At 45.0% G+C, this 14766-nt stretch overlaps 1 protein-coding gene across 1 annotated transcript in view; it reads left to right on the top strand.

The window, feature by feature from the left end:
- The first annotated feature begins 6523 nt into the window (after positions 1-6523).
- The window catches only part of LOC105285052, a 37466-nt gene continuing 29223 nt past the window's right edge, over positions 6524-14766 (top strand). Inside the window, exons 1-4 of the mRNA XM_011348984.2 lie at positions 6524-6907; positions 10631-11047; positions 11899-12345; positions 12451-14156. Of these exons, the coding sequence (XP_011347286.2) occupies positions 6905-6907; positions 10631-11047; positions 11899-12345; positions 12451-14156 (2573 nt within the window). The 5' untranslated portion in view covers positions 6524-6904. The remainder of the gene's footprint in view (positions 6908-10630; positions 11048-11898; positions 12346-12450; positions 14157-14766) is intronic.

Below are 14766 nucleotides of genomic sequence, written 5' to 3' on the forward strand. Positions count from 1 at the left end.
TCGGTTACCTCTCTAATTAATCGCTCACTCGAATTCGTTTCAGCGAACTTTCGCGATACGGCCGATCAAGAGGAACATTTTTACTTTAACGATGAACACCGTAGAACGTTTTATGCACGGATTAAAGTAACTGTTACTAACTCTTCTTACGTTTGATATGTTACATAAATAATTAAACAAGAACCGACGATCTCTGTACGCGAGCCAAACGATTAAGATGCCGGCCTAATAACCGCTAATCGATGTTGGTCGTAATTACGCGGCGCGTCCGCCAAGTGGCACGATTCTAAGGAGGCAGTTCGAGATCGTTGTCCTCTTTTCCCGGCCTTTCGCGACCTCGCAGTCCATGTCTCTGGAATAGAGAAGAAGCCTATAAAATCGAAAGGATGATCCTAACGGATCAGCGCGAGCGTTATAATCAAGTCCGGTATTGCGGATGCGATTGCGGAATACATTAACCGAGTCTTATCGAGCACGTTTCCTACGATATGTAATGCGATCACGCACGAACACGCGTAAAACGCACAAAACAGCAGAAGTACAAAACAGCGACCTATTAACCAGCGATTGGCGAGTCATCGTTATCGTCGTCGTTTTAGTCTAGACCATGCCGAGAGCGTTGTCCTCTTTTGCGCGGACTACCCACTACCTGCAGGCAATCGTAAAGTCACCTGCCGCATACCTGCCTGCCTCGCCGTTGCTGGCCGATCGCTGTTCAAAGGCCGGAGGCGATCACTGCCCGTACACCTTTCTTTCCCTCCGTCTCTCTCCGTCATCGGCACCGCGAAAAAAACATTCGCTTTCACGAAAGTCCATGTCGCGACTTCGTAGGTCTCCTCTTCGTTTACTCGACGTGCACCGTGCCGCGTTTACGAGGTAACGCGCGAGAAAGGACGTGTCGCGCACGCGAGGAACCCTCGGTGAAATCCGCGGCTTCTTCCGTGAGGAAGTTGCACGTTGCAGAACGAGCACGGCGAGCCTGACGATCCCGCCAACTTTGGTACTCGCACGCAAAACCTCTCGAGACCGCGATCTCTCCGTTCGGGATGAGGATAAGACTCGATCCGAAGCGTCGGAGATCGTTGTAAAATTTTTGACACGCGTTTGTCTTTTCGTAGGGGAACCCTAAAACGCGTCTCTCTGGAGAATGGCAGTTGACACCGCCGCCACTGTCGATTGGAATCACACGCAACGGAAAAGAAGTAGACGCACCAGTTCCTGTCTAAGACTTGGCGGCTTTGTAATTCTTTCATTTTGCGGCACGATGATAATACGCCTTCTTAGGAACCGCCGAGTTATCGGATAAAATTCTTGGCACGCAGCTCCGTCGTTGCACCGTTGCTCGCACCGATTACCGTACGTATATTCCGACTCTCTTTGCGAGAGCCACGTTCTCGCGACCTGACAGTTCCGTCGAGTAGAATTCCCCGATAGAACCACGAACGCCACGGTCGTTGCCGTTAAACGACCGAATTCGACATGCCGGCGACCACCGCCCGATCAAAGCCACCGATTTTCTATTATGCCAATTTCACGCGCTCGTGCGTGGACGCACGTTACCGCGCGTTGCGAATTTGCGGTCACGAGACCGTTCATTAGTGTGTCCCTTATTTGTAGAGTGGATGGCTGGCTTCTTTTTTCATTGCATCATGAATTTCACCTTTTCTGCGCTATCATAACACTATCATAACGGAATATTAAATTGAAACTTGAATGTAATGTAATGTTTAACATATATTCGTACATGTTAATATTATTTCCGTAGTCTATACTCTATGCGAACGGAAAGCGGTGGGAAAGGATTTTTAGCCAGCTCGCGTGGTGTTAAGATGTTCACGCTCGGTGCAGAGAGCAAGGAAAAACACCATCCCAAGTCGCAATTTTATTGTCGACGCGAGAAACCAAAACGTACGCGTTTGCAGCGGCACTCGCTCCAGCAACCCAGATCTCCGGACGATGGAAATATACCGTTAAAACGCGCCACAGGCTCGCAGCCGTTACTCCTCGTTCGACGAATCGTTGACTGGCAGGAACTCCTCCGTTCGCAAGTAGTTTCGCCATGCAATTTCGCGAGAGAGGATATCCGGAATTTCTGCAGGTGTAAGGTAAATCTGTCGCGATACGATTTTACGATTTCAGGCACGTCCGAGCGTTAAGGGGGGAGCCTGCTTTAGAACGCTGAAAATAAGGTATATTTTACGAATTGTTTTTGGAGAAACTATACAGCGGATCATTATAAAACTTTGATGCATTTATTAGTACATGTTTAAAGATAACAAAAATTATTTTTTGATTTGAATATATCGCCTGTAGAGGTCGTCCTGGAGAAATCTTAGTGCAGCCGCGTCGCCGGCATTGCAAATTGGTGAGCATTCTCCTGCCTCCAAATTTCGTCTAAACTGAAAAATTGAAATATATTCTCGTTATTTGTGAATGCCCATCGTCGATGAACCAAAGAGAGAAGAAAAAAGTTGAAAAGTGCCAAAATGGTGGAGCTTAGAACACAAAAGTACGATTTTTAGGCAAAGTTTTTGAACTTTTTCATGCAAAAATAATTGTTTAACTTCATGTTTTTATGAATATTAAAGGTTCATCGACGATGGGAATTCATAAATAACAAGAAAATATTTCAATTTTTCAGTTTGGATGAAATTTGGAGGCAGGAGAATGCTCACCAATTTACAATGCCTCCAGGACGACCTCTACAGGCGATATATTCAAATCAAAAAATAATTTTTTTATCTTTAAACATGTACTAATAAATGCATCAAAGTTTTATAATGATCCGCTGTATAGTTTCTCCAAAAAAAATTCGTAAAATTATACCTTATTTTCAACGTTCTAAAGCAGGCTCCCCCCTTAATAAGATCAGTGAGAAACCAGATTACCACGATCAATTTCCATGATATTCCAAAATAGGATATTTTTATGTTTGATGAGTAACCAGAAATGCTGGGTACCAGTTTCAGATTGAACTGCGTTAGTGGCCTGAATCAACTAACTATGGTCAACGGCTGGTCTTTCTCTGCTTTTCGATCTGGTTCCACCTGTATGGTGGACACGCATCGTGCTGCACCAGCAGCTTTCCGGCGTATCACCTTCGCGCCCGCATATTTGCGGCGCTTGCACGATTCTACGAGCGAAAGTACTTTTAGCGCGGCAAATTATCGGCGGTACATCGCCGGTGGGAAAGAGGATTCAATGACTCCCGGCGAATCTGACAGATTCACTCGTTCCCTATTTCTCTCTGTTAGCCGGGTTTTGCGGTTTTGCGGAGCAAGACGCGACCGCATGTCCGACGCGTCTGACAAGATTACCCGCGAGATATAAGTCCAGTGAGAAGCGGATTGACGTAATTGGAGTAAACTTTGTTTCCCTGGCATCGATTTCTTCATTGTACGTAGCTTTTACGGAAGTCAGTTGTCGGCCAGGACGTATCATCAATTGGCCAGTCGAATTACAACTTTCGCTCGAGCATTTGAGGGCGCGAAATCAGCAGCGAAACATGTGAATAGTTTTGCAGAATGTATTTTCGTACGGTTATCGCATCAACTACCGTTGCTACGTCCGCTCGTTACATATTACATATTCGCGGCAAAAAATATACGGAATCAAAGCCAGTCGTTATCGTTCCCCACAGTGCGATGGTCTGTACGGTATGTTGGAGGCGTTTATGGCGCGATTACCGCTTGCACGATATATCGCTCAAATATGTATTGACGTAACTAGAGTAGCCTCTTTCCTTTCCTGTTAGCTCTCTCTTCGTGATCGAACGCGATCGCGGAAACGCGTTGTCCGCATCTCCGTATTACAGCCGATTGTTTCGTGACACGCTCTAAATGAAATTTTTCACACGCAAAGTGCGATACCTATGAGGCAACGTGTCTTTCTTCTTTAACGTCACTGTAATAAATTTTAATGGCTAGAACTTTTTCATTTCTAAATCTAAAGGATTTTCAATCGTCGAGACCTCTTCGCAATATGCCAAATAATTTTTTAAATAGCACAGAACTCCTTGGAAAAAGAAAAGAATTTTAATGGCTAGAACTTTTTCATTTCTAAATCTAAAGGATTTTCAATCGTCGAGACCTCTTCGCAATATGCCAAATAATTTTTTAAATAGCACAGAACTCCTTGGAAAAAGAAACAAATTTTAATGGCTAGAACTTTTTCATTTATTGTTTTAACGAATTTTAAATCATCGAGAACTCTAGGCAATATGCCAAATAACAATATAAATAGCACAGAACTCCTCGGAAAAGAAAAAAATTTTTTGGCTAGAACTTTTTAATTTATTGTTTTAACGAATTTTAAATCATCGAGAACTCTAGGCAATATGCCAAATAACAATATAAATAGCACAGAACTCCTCGGAAAAGAAAAAAATTTTTTGGCTAGAACTTTTTCATTTATTGTTTTAACGAATTTTAAATCATCGAGAACTCTAGGCAATATGCCAAATAACAATATAAATAGCACAGAACTCCTCGGAAAAGAAAAAAATTTTTTGACTAGAACTTTTTCATTTATTGTTTTAACGAATTTTAAATCATCGAGAACTCTAGGCAATATGCCAAATAACAATATAAATAGCACAGAACTCCTCGGAAAAGAAAAAAATTTTTTGACTAGAACTTTTTCATTTATTGTTTTAACGAATTTTAAATCATCGAGAACTCTAGGCAATATGCCAAATAACAATATAAATAGCACAGAACTCCTCGGAAAAGAAAAAAATTTTTTGACTAGAACTTTTTCATTTATTGTTTTAACGAATTTTAAATCATCGAGAACTCTAGGCAATATGCCAAATAACAATATAAATAGCACAGAACTCCTCGGAAAAGAAAAAAATTTTTTGACTAGAACTTTTTCATTTATTGTTTTAACGAATTTTAAATCATCGAGAACTCTAGGCAATATGCCAAATAACAATATAAATAGCACAGAACTCCTCGGAAAAGAAAAAAATTTTTTGACTAGAACTTTTTCATTTATTGTTTTAACGAATTTTAAATCATCGAGAACTCTAGGCAATATGCCAAATAACAATATAAATAGCACAGAACTCCTCGGAAAAGAAAAAAATTTTTTGACTAGAACTTTTTCATTTATTGTTTTAACGAATTTTAAATCATCGAGAACTCTAGGCAATATGCCAAATAACAATATAAATAGCACAGAACTCCTTGGAAAAAGAAAAAAATTTTAATGACTGGAACTTTTTCATTTCTAATTTCTTTACCTCTCGATAACTTTATCCAAAGATATCTCGTAGAATCAGTTTAATAACAATATAAATATCACACAACTCCTCGGAAAAGAAAAATAGAGCGCGCCTGTGTTGTACTAGTATTGTTATAAAATAGTAACTATTTCGTTAAATGGAAAACATTTTCTAGCAATCCGAGATTGCAATTTCCCGAAAGGAGCTGATAGCTTCTTCGGCATTTACCAAGAGTTCGTAGAAACTTGTAATAGGCCGCGAATGAGGACTCCACGGAGATAGCAACCTGTATTAAATTGGCGATGAAGATTTGCGTACGTTTTCATACGCGGTTCAAATGCAATGCCGGAGCCAAGATATATTAGTCCTATCGACGGAAACCGTCAGCACCGGCAACGTCCAAGCTGAGAAAGATCGCTCGACGATGAAGTAGGAAAGTATAATATACGCGATGGAGTGAAGGCGTACCGAGAGCTCGCCGCCAACGGCACTTTTCTCCTGGCTAATCGTTATGGAAAGTCTGCGGATAATATGGGACGCTGTGCGGAATCACGAGTAGGATCGAAGCTGCGCGTCCGTCGTCGACGTTGCCGAAGCGAGGAAAATTATACGTGCAGCTAGAACGGAGCACGGGAACTTATCATCCGAATGAAAATACGTGCTCGAAATGCAGTTGCTGCGTCGAGATTCGCGTGCGGCAGGAATGCACGCGCGGAGAGATCAAATCGAAGAAGCCTTCGCGGAGGCTGAGCGGCGTGCAATCGTGCGGTGATGAAGATGCCACATCCAGCGGAAGATGGAACGAAGATTGAAAGATTGTTCGTGATTTCGCAGAGAAGAGATGTGACGATCATCGAATCCGAGTCGAGAGTGTCGCCGACCGACAACGATCTTAACGTTTAATCGTTTTATTGAAAGTCTCGCGCGGATAATACGGGACGCCGGTAGAATCTCGTGTAGGAGATCGGTTTGGCACGTCGACGACGACATTGCTGAAGAAAGGAGTGGTGCACCCATGAAGCGAGAGGATGGAAGAACGGTCGCTGCGCCAGTGTAAAGGAGATTGGCGACCTAACGGGGAGAAAGAGCGAGAACGAGAGAAGGGAACGTGCGAGCGAGCGACAGAGACAGACGGAGGTGGGTAAGAAGGAGAACGACGGAGCGAGGTGCATGGAGCAAGCGAGGGAAAAAGAGGAGCATGGACGCGAGAAAGACGGTGTTCGTAATCAAAGGGGCAATCCGCGGCGCGGCCGCGGCGCGGAAGAAAGTCAGCCCACCGAGTGGCTCATCAGTCCGGCACGGTGCGGTGTCCCGAATGCACGTTGAACCGTCGGTTTCCCGCGTGTCGTTGCCACGTGATTACGCTCCGATCGCCACGCAGGCCGCGTTCGTTCACCGGTATCAAACGAAAGCAGCCGATCGACTCCGAAATACCTGGACACGTCTCCCGAGCGACAGGTGTACGTGCGAGACAGTGGGATTACGGCAACGGGACGTATCTTGAGAGAATCACGTGTGTACGCGATACGAGTATACGAGACAATTTTGCTGGAGAGCCAGAGTGCGTGGAGGATTTAAAAATCGCGGATCCAAGATCAATCTGTCGAGTATCGCGACACGGACCGTGGCAACGATCGAGGGATTGATTTAGCAGCGCGCTAATCGAATGGCAGATGAATGGTATGTAACGGATGATAATCATCTAGGTAACCGCGAAGAAAGAGATCGAGAAGGGATCATGTCAGTCGCAAGAATATTGCTTTCTGCATTTGATCCTCGTCCCCGTGCAATTTGTTAGTGATAAATCCGTGCGCTCCGAAAAAAGTGCAAAGCGTTGCGAAAACGGATACGAACGAAACACGAAACGGTAACTGCAGAATGAATGTGGAGACATTTTAAAAACAACTTGGTACGTCAAAGCTGTCACGTTACTTATCGTTATTTATGTTGACAGAACATTTCACACTTTCCAGTGAAATATCGTGAAATTTTATATTTTGCGAGATGCTATTTTAGAGGCTAATAAATATGGCACGTGCCAGTCAGTATCAAGAATTGTAATTTAATCCATTTAGCATCGCTCTATACACATGTTATATCTTATATGGCTTCTCAGTGCACATCACAAACATATCGGACTTTGAGCTACGAATATTTTTAGTATTTTCAACCGACATCTAATGACAATTTCATTAAGAACATCCAATTCCAAATTTGACTGGAGCAAGAAATCTGCAGATTAAAGAATCAAGGATACTTTTAGTATAATGTAAACTTTTTTTAACAAATTGTCAAACAAAGATCAATGCCAGTTATTTATTACTCGAGAAAACACCTCACGCAAAACCAGTTTCGAGCATGCAAATATGTAATTCTTTGCGATTTTCTACCTGCGAGATATTCCCTTATACATAAATAGCAATATTTCCAATCCCGTGAAAGTTTCAGCGAACGCATATCGCTTCAGGTAGGAAGCGCGCGTTGCAAAAGGCATTGTTATGCACGTGCTGAACGTGATTATCTGTCGATCAAAGTGCAAAAGAGGTAGCATTTTAACTCAAGCAAGAATTTCTCGGATAATGAGCGCCAAAAAGAAATATCGAAAATAACGCAATTTACGTCATTACCGTGGCGCAAACACGTTACCACAAAATGACGACGTCGTCGTCGTCGCAATATTTGCTACAAAATTGAAAAGATGAATGCACGGCATCTGCACGAACAGGTGCTTGTTTGATTGTCTGGCGATTGCAGATTTTTTCCCGCAATTAAACCGTCTGGCTGTCGTAAGCGCATGTCTTCCCACGCGCGTGATACAGTAACACACAAATCGGTGCTATTGTATCTCTCTTCGTCGCCCTGGCGGCTAACGAAACCGAATGCCGTTTCTCCAGGACGGCCAGATTTAAATAATGGATGGAACACGCTGGTCAAAATCCGCGAAGCGTGTCGACCGAACGTCAGTCGTTGCATAACGCGGTGCGTTGCGGTGTCGTGCTTATGGCCGGGAAAACGCGGAATTCCGCAGCCACAGTTCTCCATTTAGCCGAGCGCGAGCATTTCCGCGCGTAACAGTTACGGAATAACGTTAATGGCTATCCGGTGGATTCGAGTGACTTCTTAGGCGTGCAATTTGCGTCCATTAAAACATTCCTTCGTGCTATTTCCTCCGCGTCTAATTACTTCAATTATCCGTTTAATATTAGTATCGGATGCGGCCGCGCGACGATGTTGCACGCGAGCGCATCAAGCCTATACGACGTTAACCCCGTCCATCGCAAGTGGGTCTTACGTGCTTTCGACTCATTACATCGAAATCTTACCGGATAGCTGTAATGATTACAGTTATATGCAAATCTTTTCCCACGCACGATCGAATGGAATGTATTCATTAGAAAAAGAAAGCTCAATTCACTCTGCCGTATGTCTTTTAAATTTCTCTTAAGGAAGCATCGAGCAAGTATTATCTCGAAGACCATATTATCAAGTATAGAATCAAGTGGAGGATTAGTGACGTCACTACGAAGCCAGATTCGTCGTCGTGTTCGGGAATCGCTTCGCGATATTTTTACGAGGTTTCGGTGCCCGCTCGCTTACTCGGGAACCAACGCGGCATATCGAGAATGTGGCGATCAGCCTGCGGCTACGAATTCCGTTACACGCACTTGTACGGCTCCTTGAATCTCCCTGCACTGTACCCACGACGAAATTTTTATCCGCCATCGGCCATCTTCGATGTCTATTTAACGGCGTCCAAGTAAAAATATCGAGCAAACACACGCCTCACTTGGCACAATGCAACGTGAAAAATACAGTAGATTACTGTACGGTATATCACGGAAGATTACCCACGATCATGCTTGCAATATAGCGCAATGCGGATGCGCGCACCGGTTTTCTCACCGAGGATCGCAACTGCAGAGTAAGCAAATATTTCGCAAAAATAGACCGCCGCACGCTTCCAGCGAGTAAATTAATTCTAGATCTATAGCGTGACACGGAAAATCATTGACGTATTCGATTAGTCTGAATCACTCGCACGGAACCTTCTTCAGGAATTGCATAATTTAACGAATCTGCATCCGCGAGAGCAAGACGCAATTGTCTCCACTATGCAGTACGCATCGTTTGACACCGGATAATTTATTCACCATCCGCGCAATTGGATTTTGATGCCGAATGTGAATATTCTCTCTATTTAGAAGGTAATCAAATCCGAAATACATTTAGCGAATGTCGGAGAGCGATCAGCTGATTGCTCGACAGTGACCTCGGGTCAATCTACTTTCTACTTCTCACATTCTGCCGAGATCAGAGGTGATATACGCGACGGGAGGCTGTGCACGATGCCTTCAAGTGGAAGCGGACGTACTTTCACGGCGACGGACGGTATACGTATCGTTAAATTATCGGGATGCTGATGAGTGAAAACGGATGGAGGCGGTACGCGTTGTTCACCTGCCCGCGGGAGGAAAATAAGAAGGAAGATTTATTGGTCGGGATGCTTGGGGAGGCTCCGCGGTTCGAAAGAATCTTTATGACAACCGGCGAGGCAATCGAGAAAAGTTCGCGACATGGGAAATTTATCTGCGATATCCAACAACAGCAGGATGGAAAGGAGCAACAAAAAACGTTCGACATTAAAAGATCTCCGAAGATCTCGAGGGATTCCTGTCCTATAATAATCCGAAACCTTACGGTGACTGAACCACTTGGAAACTTACGACGGGGGATGAAATGACCGTCACTAATCGTATAACGTTGACACAGTTATCATTTTCGAAGCACCTGCTGCGAAGAATGGTAGAGTGAAGGTCAACCGCGACGAAATAAATGTCAAGCTTAGCAAGCAGAACGCAGGTTTACAGTTAATGCACCGCCAAGTGTACAAATGCCCCGCGTCAATTTATATCGACACGTGTCCTGCTCGTTTATAATTCGATCTATATGTAACAGCGTAATCAGTAAAACGAGCAGGTATATGGCGAGAACATGAAAGTCCGTATTAAGTTGGTCACGCGACTACGCATGGTATGCAGGCGAGATCGCTTAATGATCGTCCGCGATCCTCGGCGCGGACACGACTCGTCGGTCGGTGTCTGCACGAGCTGATCGGTTCCGCGCGACGCGATTAAGTAGATGTCATTAGAAAATAGTCGCCTGACTAACGAGAAGGAACGTTAGAAATTCTGTCACGCAAACGCACTTCTACTCTTGACGCGATCCGCGAACAACAGCCGATTGCGTCGAGCGTTCCGTCAACTTCCGCGCCGACTTGCCATAAATAATCTCCTTACGATATGAGCTCGAATGGATTTCGCGCTTCGAAAACCTAATGAGAGAACCTGTTCCCCGATCACGAGATGCCACAGAATTCTCTATAACGATTTGACCTGTTTTCAGGGAGTGGCCGGCATTCCAGTGGAGCGTAAAGATCAGCGATTTTGCCATGAATTAAGACCGATTCGGAAAATGGACGTCACCAAGGGTACCGCGGAGGATTTCGTGACGGTGGTCAGCGTCGGTAGTCAGCCGACGTCAGAGAACTTTGTAACTGTTTTGTCCATCGGTAACGGGAAGAAAGACGATGAGGAATCGTCGACAGCGAGCAAGAACCCGGCGAATGGGATGGATGGGCATCTCGAGGAGGAAGTCGAGGTTTTCAGACTGCCTGGAGAACGTTTGGGCTTCGGACTCAAATTTGAGGGTGGCAACAAGACTTGCGAAAGGGTGAGAAGATTGTTCGTGCAGAGCTGCGCGGAGCAGAGTCCCGCCAGCAGAGCGAAATGTTCGTGGGGCACTCTGGGCGAAGGCGACGAGGTAAGAATACTCCGAAATGCATTTTAGCTATCTTTTTAAATTTATTCGGCCATAAAGAAATTCTCAGACGTGCTTAGGCACGACTATACTGCTTTCTTAATCTTATTTCTCTCGTGTTAACATGAGCCTAATAAACGTTTCTGCTTTCGCCGTACAAAATTGCATTTTGTGTTGTAACGGGCGATATAATAAATTCAAGAAAGCAGCATTCATGAACATGTATGATTTCATTCAGTGTTAACGTGGTACGTGAAATCTTTCGCGCGTTATACGTGTCGCTTTCAATTACGGAACCGACGGGTTTCTTCAGTGGTGGATAAGGATCACAATGACTGGCCAGTAGATTCCTGCTGATATTTCGATTCAATGTCGGTATAATGACTGACGTACAATTATTTGCACGCGTCGAGCCGCGACGCTTGTATCTGTGGCGTAATGTCAGCAGCTTGAATGAACGAGAGAAAGGGAGAAAGAAACAAGTGGCAGAGAGCTTTCTCGCATACTTGAATTCGCGTATAATTGGCACCCCAAGATTTACACGGAAGAAAAACCAACTTTTCAATTCAACACAGTGCTTGTCATTAAAATTAAGACCGTGGATTGTAAGAGGCTTCGTGCACGTCTGCAGTATTTCAATTTTGTGAAACGGCCGAAAGCAAGATGCCGTAAATGCACTCTCTTTTGGCTCCCACGGCGCACTTTGCCGCCTATGATTTTCAAGACCTACTTCCTACGTAATAATTCCCAAGAGAGGTATCCTCTCACCTCCGTCGCTTTACAATGCAAATTATCGCGGTTAATATGCTCGACGCGCGTCTACCCGGTACTTCATCATGTTACGTCTCTTGCAGGTACTTTCGATCGACGGTATACCAGTGACACACATGACTCGGTTGGATTGCGTGAGGCGGTTGAAGGAGTCGCAGCTGATCATCAGGCTGATGGTAAGGTGTCGCGGCGCACTCAGACCGGAAGTGGTGAGCGCCGAGAGGAAAATCGAACGGAGCAAAGTGCCGCCAGAATTACCTGCGGCGCCTCCTCCGGTACCACCGAGAAAACTGAGACAACCACGGGGTCCAGCAGATGGAGAAGCGAATCCCAGTCCTGTGAAGAAATCCTGGGACAGCCCGAAATCGCAGAATGGCTCGCCGGCCTCACAAGTCGGATTACAGTGTGTGGCCAAAGTAAGTTCGTTTGAAAGTTGCGAATCCTTGCCGAGAAGCGTCAACGGATCGAGCCAAGACAGCCCGAAAGGATCGCCGAAGGGTCACTCGCCTGAGCTGATGAAATCGAAGCAGGTAATCACGACAAAAAAGTAGATTAAGAATATTTTTAGAAAATTATCAAGTCCCAGAATTTATAGTCTAAACATCCTGATTGGAATGAGACTGCTATACTTCTAGGAACCGCCGGAAGCGATGGTTTATCTGGACGCACGATCGCAATGCGGCTCCACACACGGCAGCACATCCGACGACACCGGCAGCTCCATGTCCACCGTGGTCGACAGATTCTCCACGTCCGATCGCGTGTCGACCATCTCCACAGCATCCACGGCGTCCACAGCCGGCTCCGAGCAACAGATGAGCGAATTCTCGAGTGACCGAGACCTGGACCGATCATCCGATAGAGATGTGCTGCTGTCGCGAGCGATCTGTCCGCTCGAGCATCTCGAGAGGGACTTTTCGAATCCGCCCGATTATCTGCTCCGTCGTCTCGCCAATTCCGAGGCGGTGACGCACGTGGAGTCGCGAGGAGAAGTCGAGCGTATCACGGCGGTCGTCGCGCCGAACACGGTACTGATCGAGGAGACCATTACCCTGCAGCCACCGCTCAGCTTCCAAGACGCCCCGTTGAGTTACGGACACGAGGCCAGGCCGGATCTTTTCTACACGGCTGATTTGGCCGCCGATTCAACGACGCATTTCAGGCCAATTAAGGACGACGTGGAGCTCGTGGAGCGCGTCAACGGCAACCACGAGGAATTCCACGAGGCGACTCGCGTTTCCGGCACGGAGAGAAGCATCGCCGACAGGTCGTCACCGCCGCCGTTGCCGGCTAGAAATCACGTTAATAGGATTTCCGTGAATCAGACGCAGATAAACGAATGTGGAAACGAAACGCAGCTGCGAACCTCTACAGCGGTGCCCGAGAGAGAATTTCCGGAAGCGCCTCTATTGCCGCCAAAGCCATTGCCGAGAAAAGACGTTAAAGCTAGACGGAAAAGACCGCCCCCGCCGCCACCACCTCCGATTATAACACCACGAAAAGAAATTAAGCCTGCACCGTCAATCGAATCGAATCATATTGAGAAAGAAAACCGAGATACTTCGCAGATTGAAAGCGCAGAGAATGTTCAACCAGAGTCACGCAACTCGTTACCGAACAAAAGCAACGTTCCCACCGGAGAGAATCGAGGATCCGGAGATTCAAACACACGTGAGAGTTTTGATGCGGAACCTGCGACGAAGCACACTTGCGTTAATAACGAAACAGATGCTGCGAGCTCGACAGGAAACACGCAGACGAACAAAGTTTTTGAGATTATTGAGATTAGGATGGCCAAAAGTGCGCAAGCTAATCAGAAGGAGCAGAATACGAGTGAATCCGAGAAGACATCAGAGACGGAAAACTGTGAACAAAATGAAACTAAGGATGAAATAGCTAATAGGAACAAACAGAATCACTTGCAGCCTTCAAATGATTCGAGTAAAATTTCGACGGATCAAAATTCGAACTTGGAATCAATCGATAAACGCGTGGATGAGTTAAGCGACAAAGAAGAAAAATATATTAACTCGGAAACTCCTCAATGTGAAAAAATTAGAACAAACGATCGGAATACTATCAAGAAAGCGTTTTCGTCAAACGCTGAAAATTTATCGATCGACAATTCTGTACGAGAGATCGAGAACGACGAAACTTATCGATCACTGGACGAGGTAAACGACGATATGAAAAGTCCGGAGATGAATCGAATGTTAGAGGATGAGGAAATTGTGGAGGAAGAGGACACGACGGACGAGAGCGACGATGGTTATTATTGGCAGAGCAATCTCGCCACCATCGGTGAAGAGGAGGAGACTACTTCCTTGGAATATGTAAATGCGTAAGTTTATACACACATACACACCTGTTACGTTAATATTTGAATTTTATTTTTATTAATATATACAAATTAGTACTCCATAAGCTATGTGAATGTAAAATTATGACTACAGGTGATTCCGATATCGAAAAAGTAAGAATTGCTCTACATGCATATAGAGCAGTTTAGAACTGCGTGATTCCGCTTTCACCACTTTGCATCTCAATACTCGCATCGCAATTTAATTCTCAAGACGGAGATTGTTATAGAGCTCGTTGATGCAATGCCACGTAACGAAGGAATTTTAAAAAGAAATTAATTCACTTTCTTTATGAATATTGATTTACTTGACGCCCGCGGCACGTGGAGAAAAGATTAATTGATCGTTCCAGTGGGAATTGGAAAGAGAGCTCTCGATTACTGGGAATCGAACAGTCATTCGACTCGACCGTCCCACGAGGTGAACGCCTCTATGCAAATGCTCGACATTTGCTTATTGCTTTGAAAAGCAATCTCTCCTTCTTTGCGTGACGCTGCAATCGCCTTTTAAACTATCCGCACAGCGATTGCCGTTTACCAAGGCTCTTATAATAGGTTTGTTGAAAGGTAGCGAACTATGTCATTAATTATT

The sequence above is a fragment of the Ooceraea biroi genome, chromosome 12 (assembly GCF_003672135.1).
Source record: "Ooceraea biroi isolate clonal line C1 chromosome 12, Obir_v5.4, whole genome shotgun sequence".
NCBI classification, from domain to species: domain Eukaryota; kingdom Metazoa; phylum Arthropoda; class Insecta; order Hymenoptera; family Formicidae; genus Ooceraea; species Ooceraea biroi.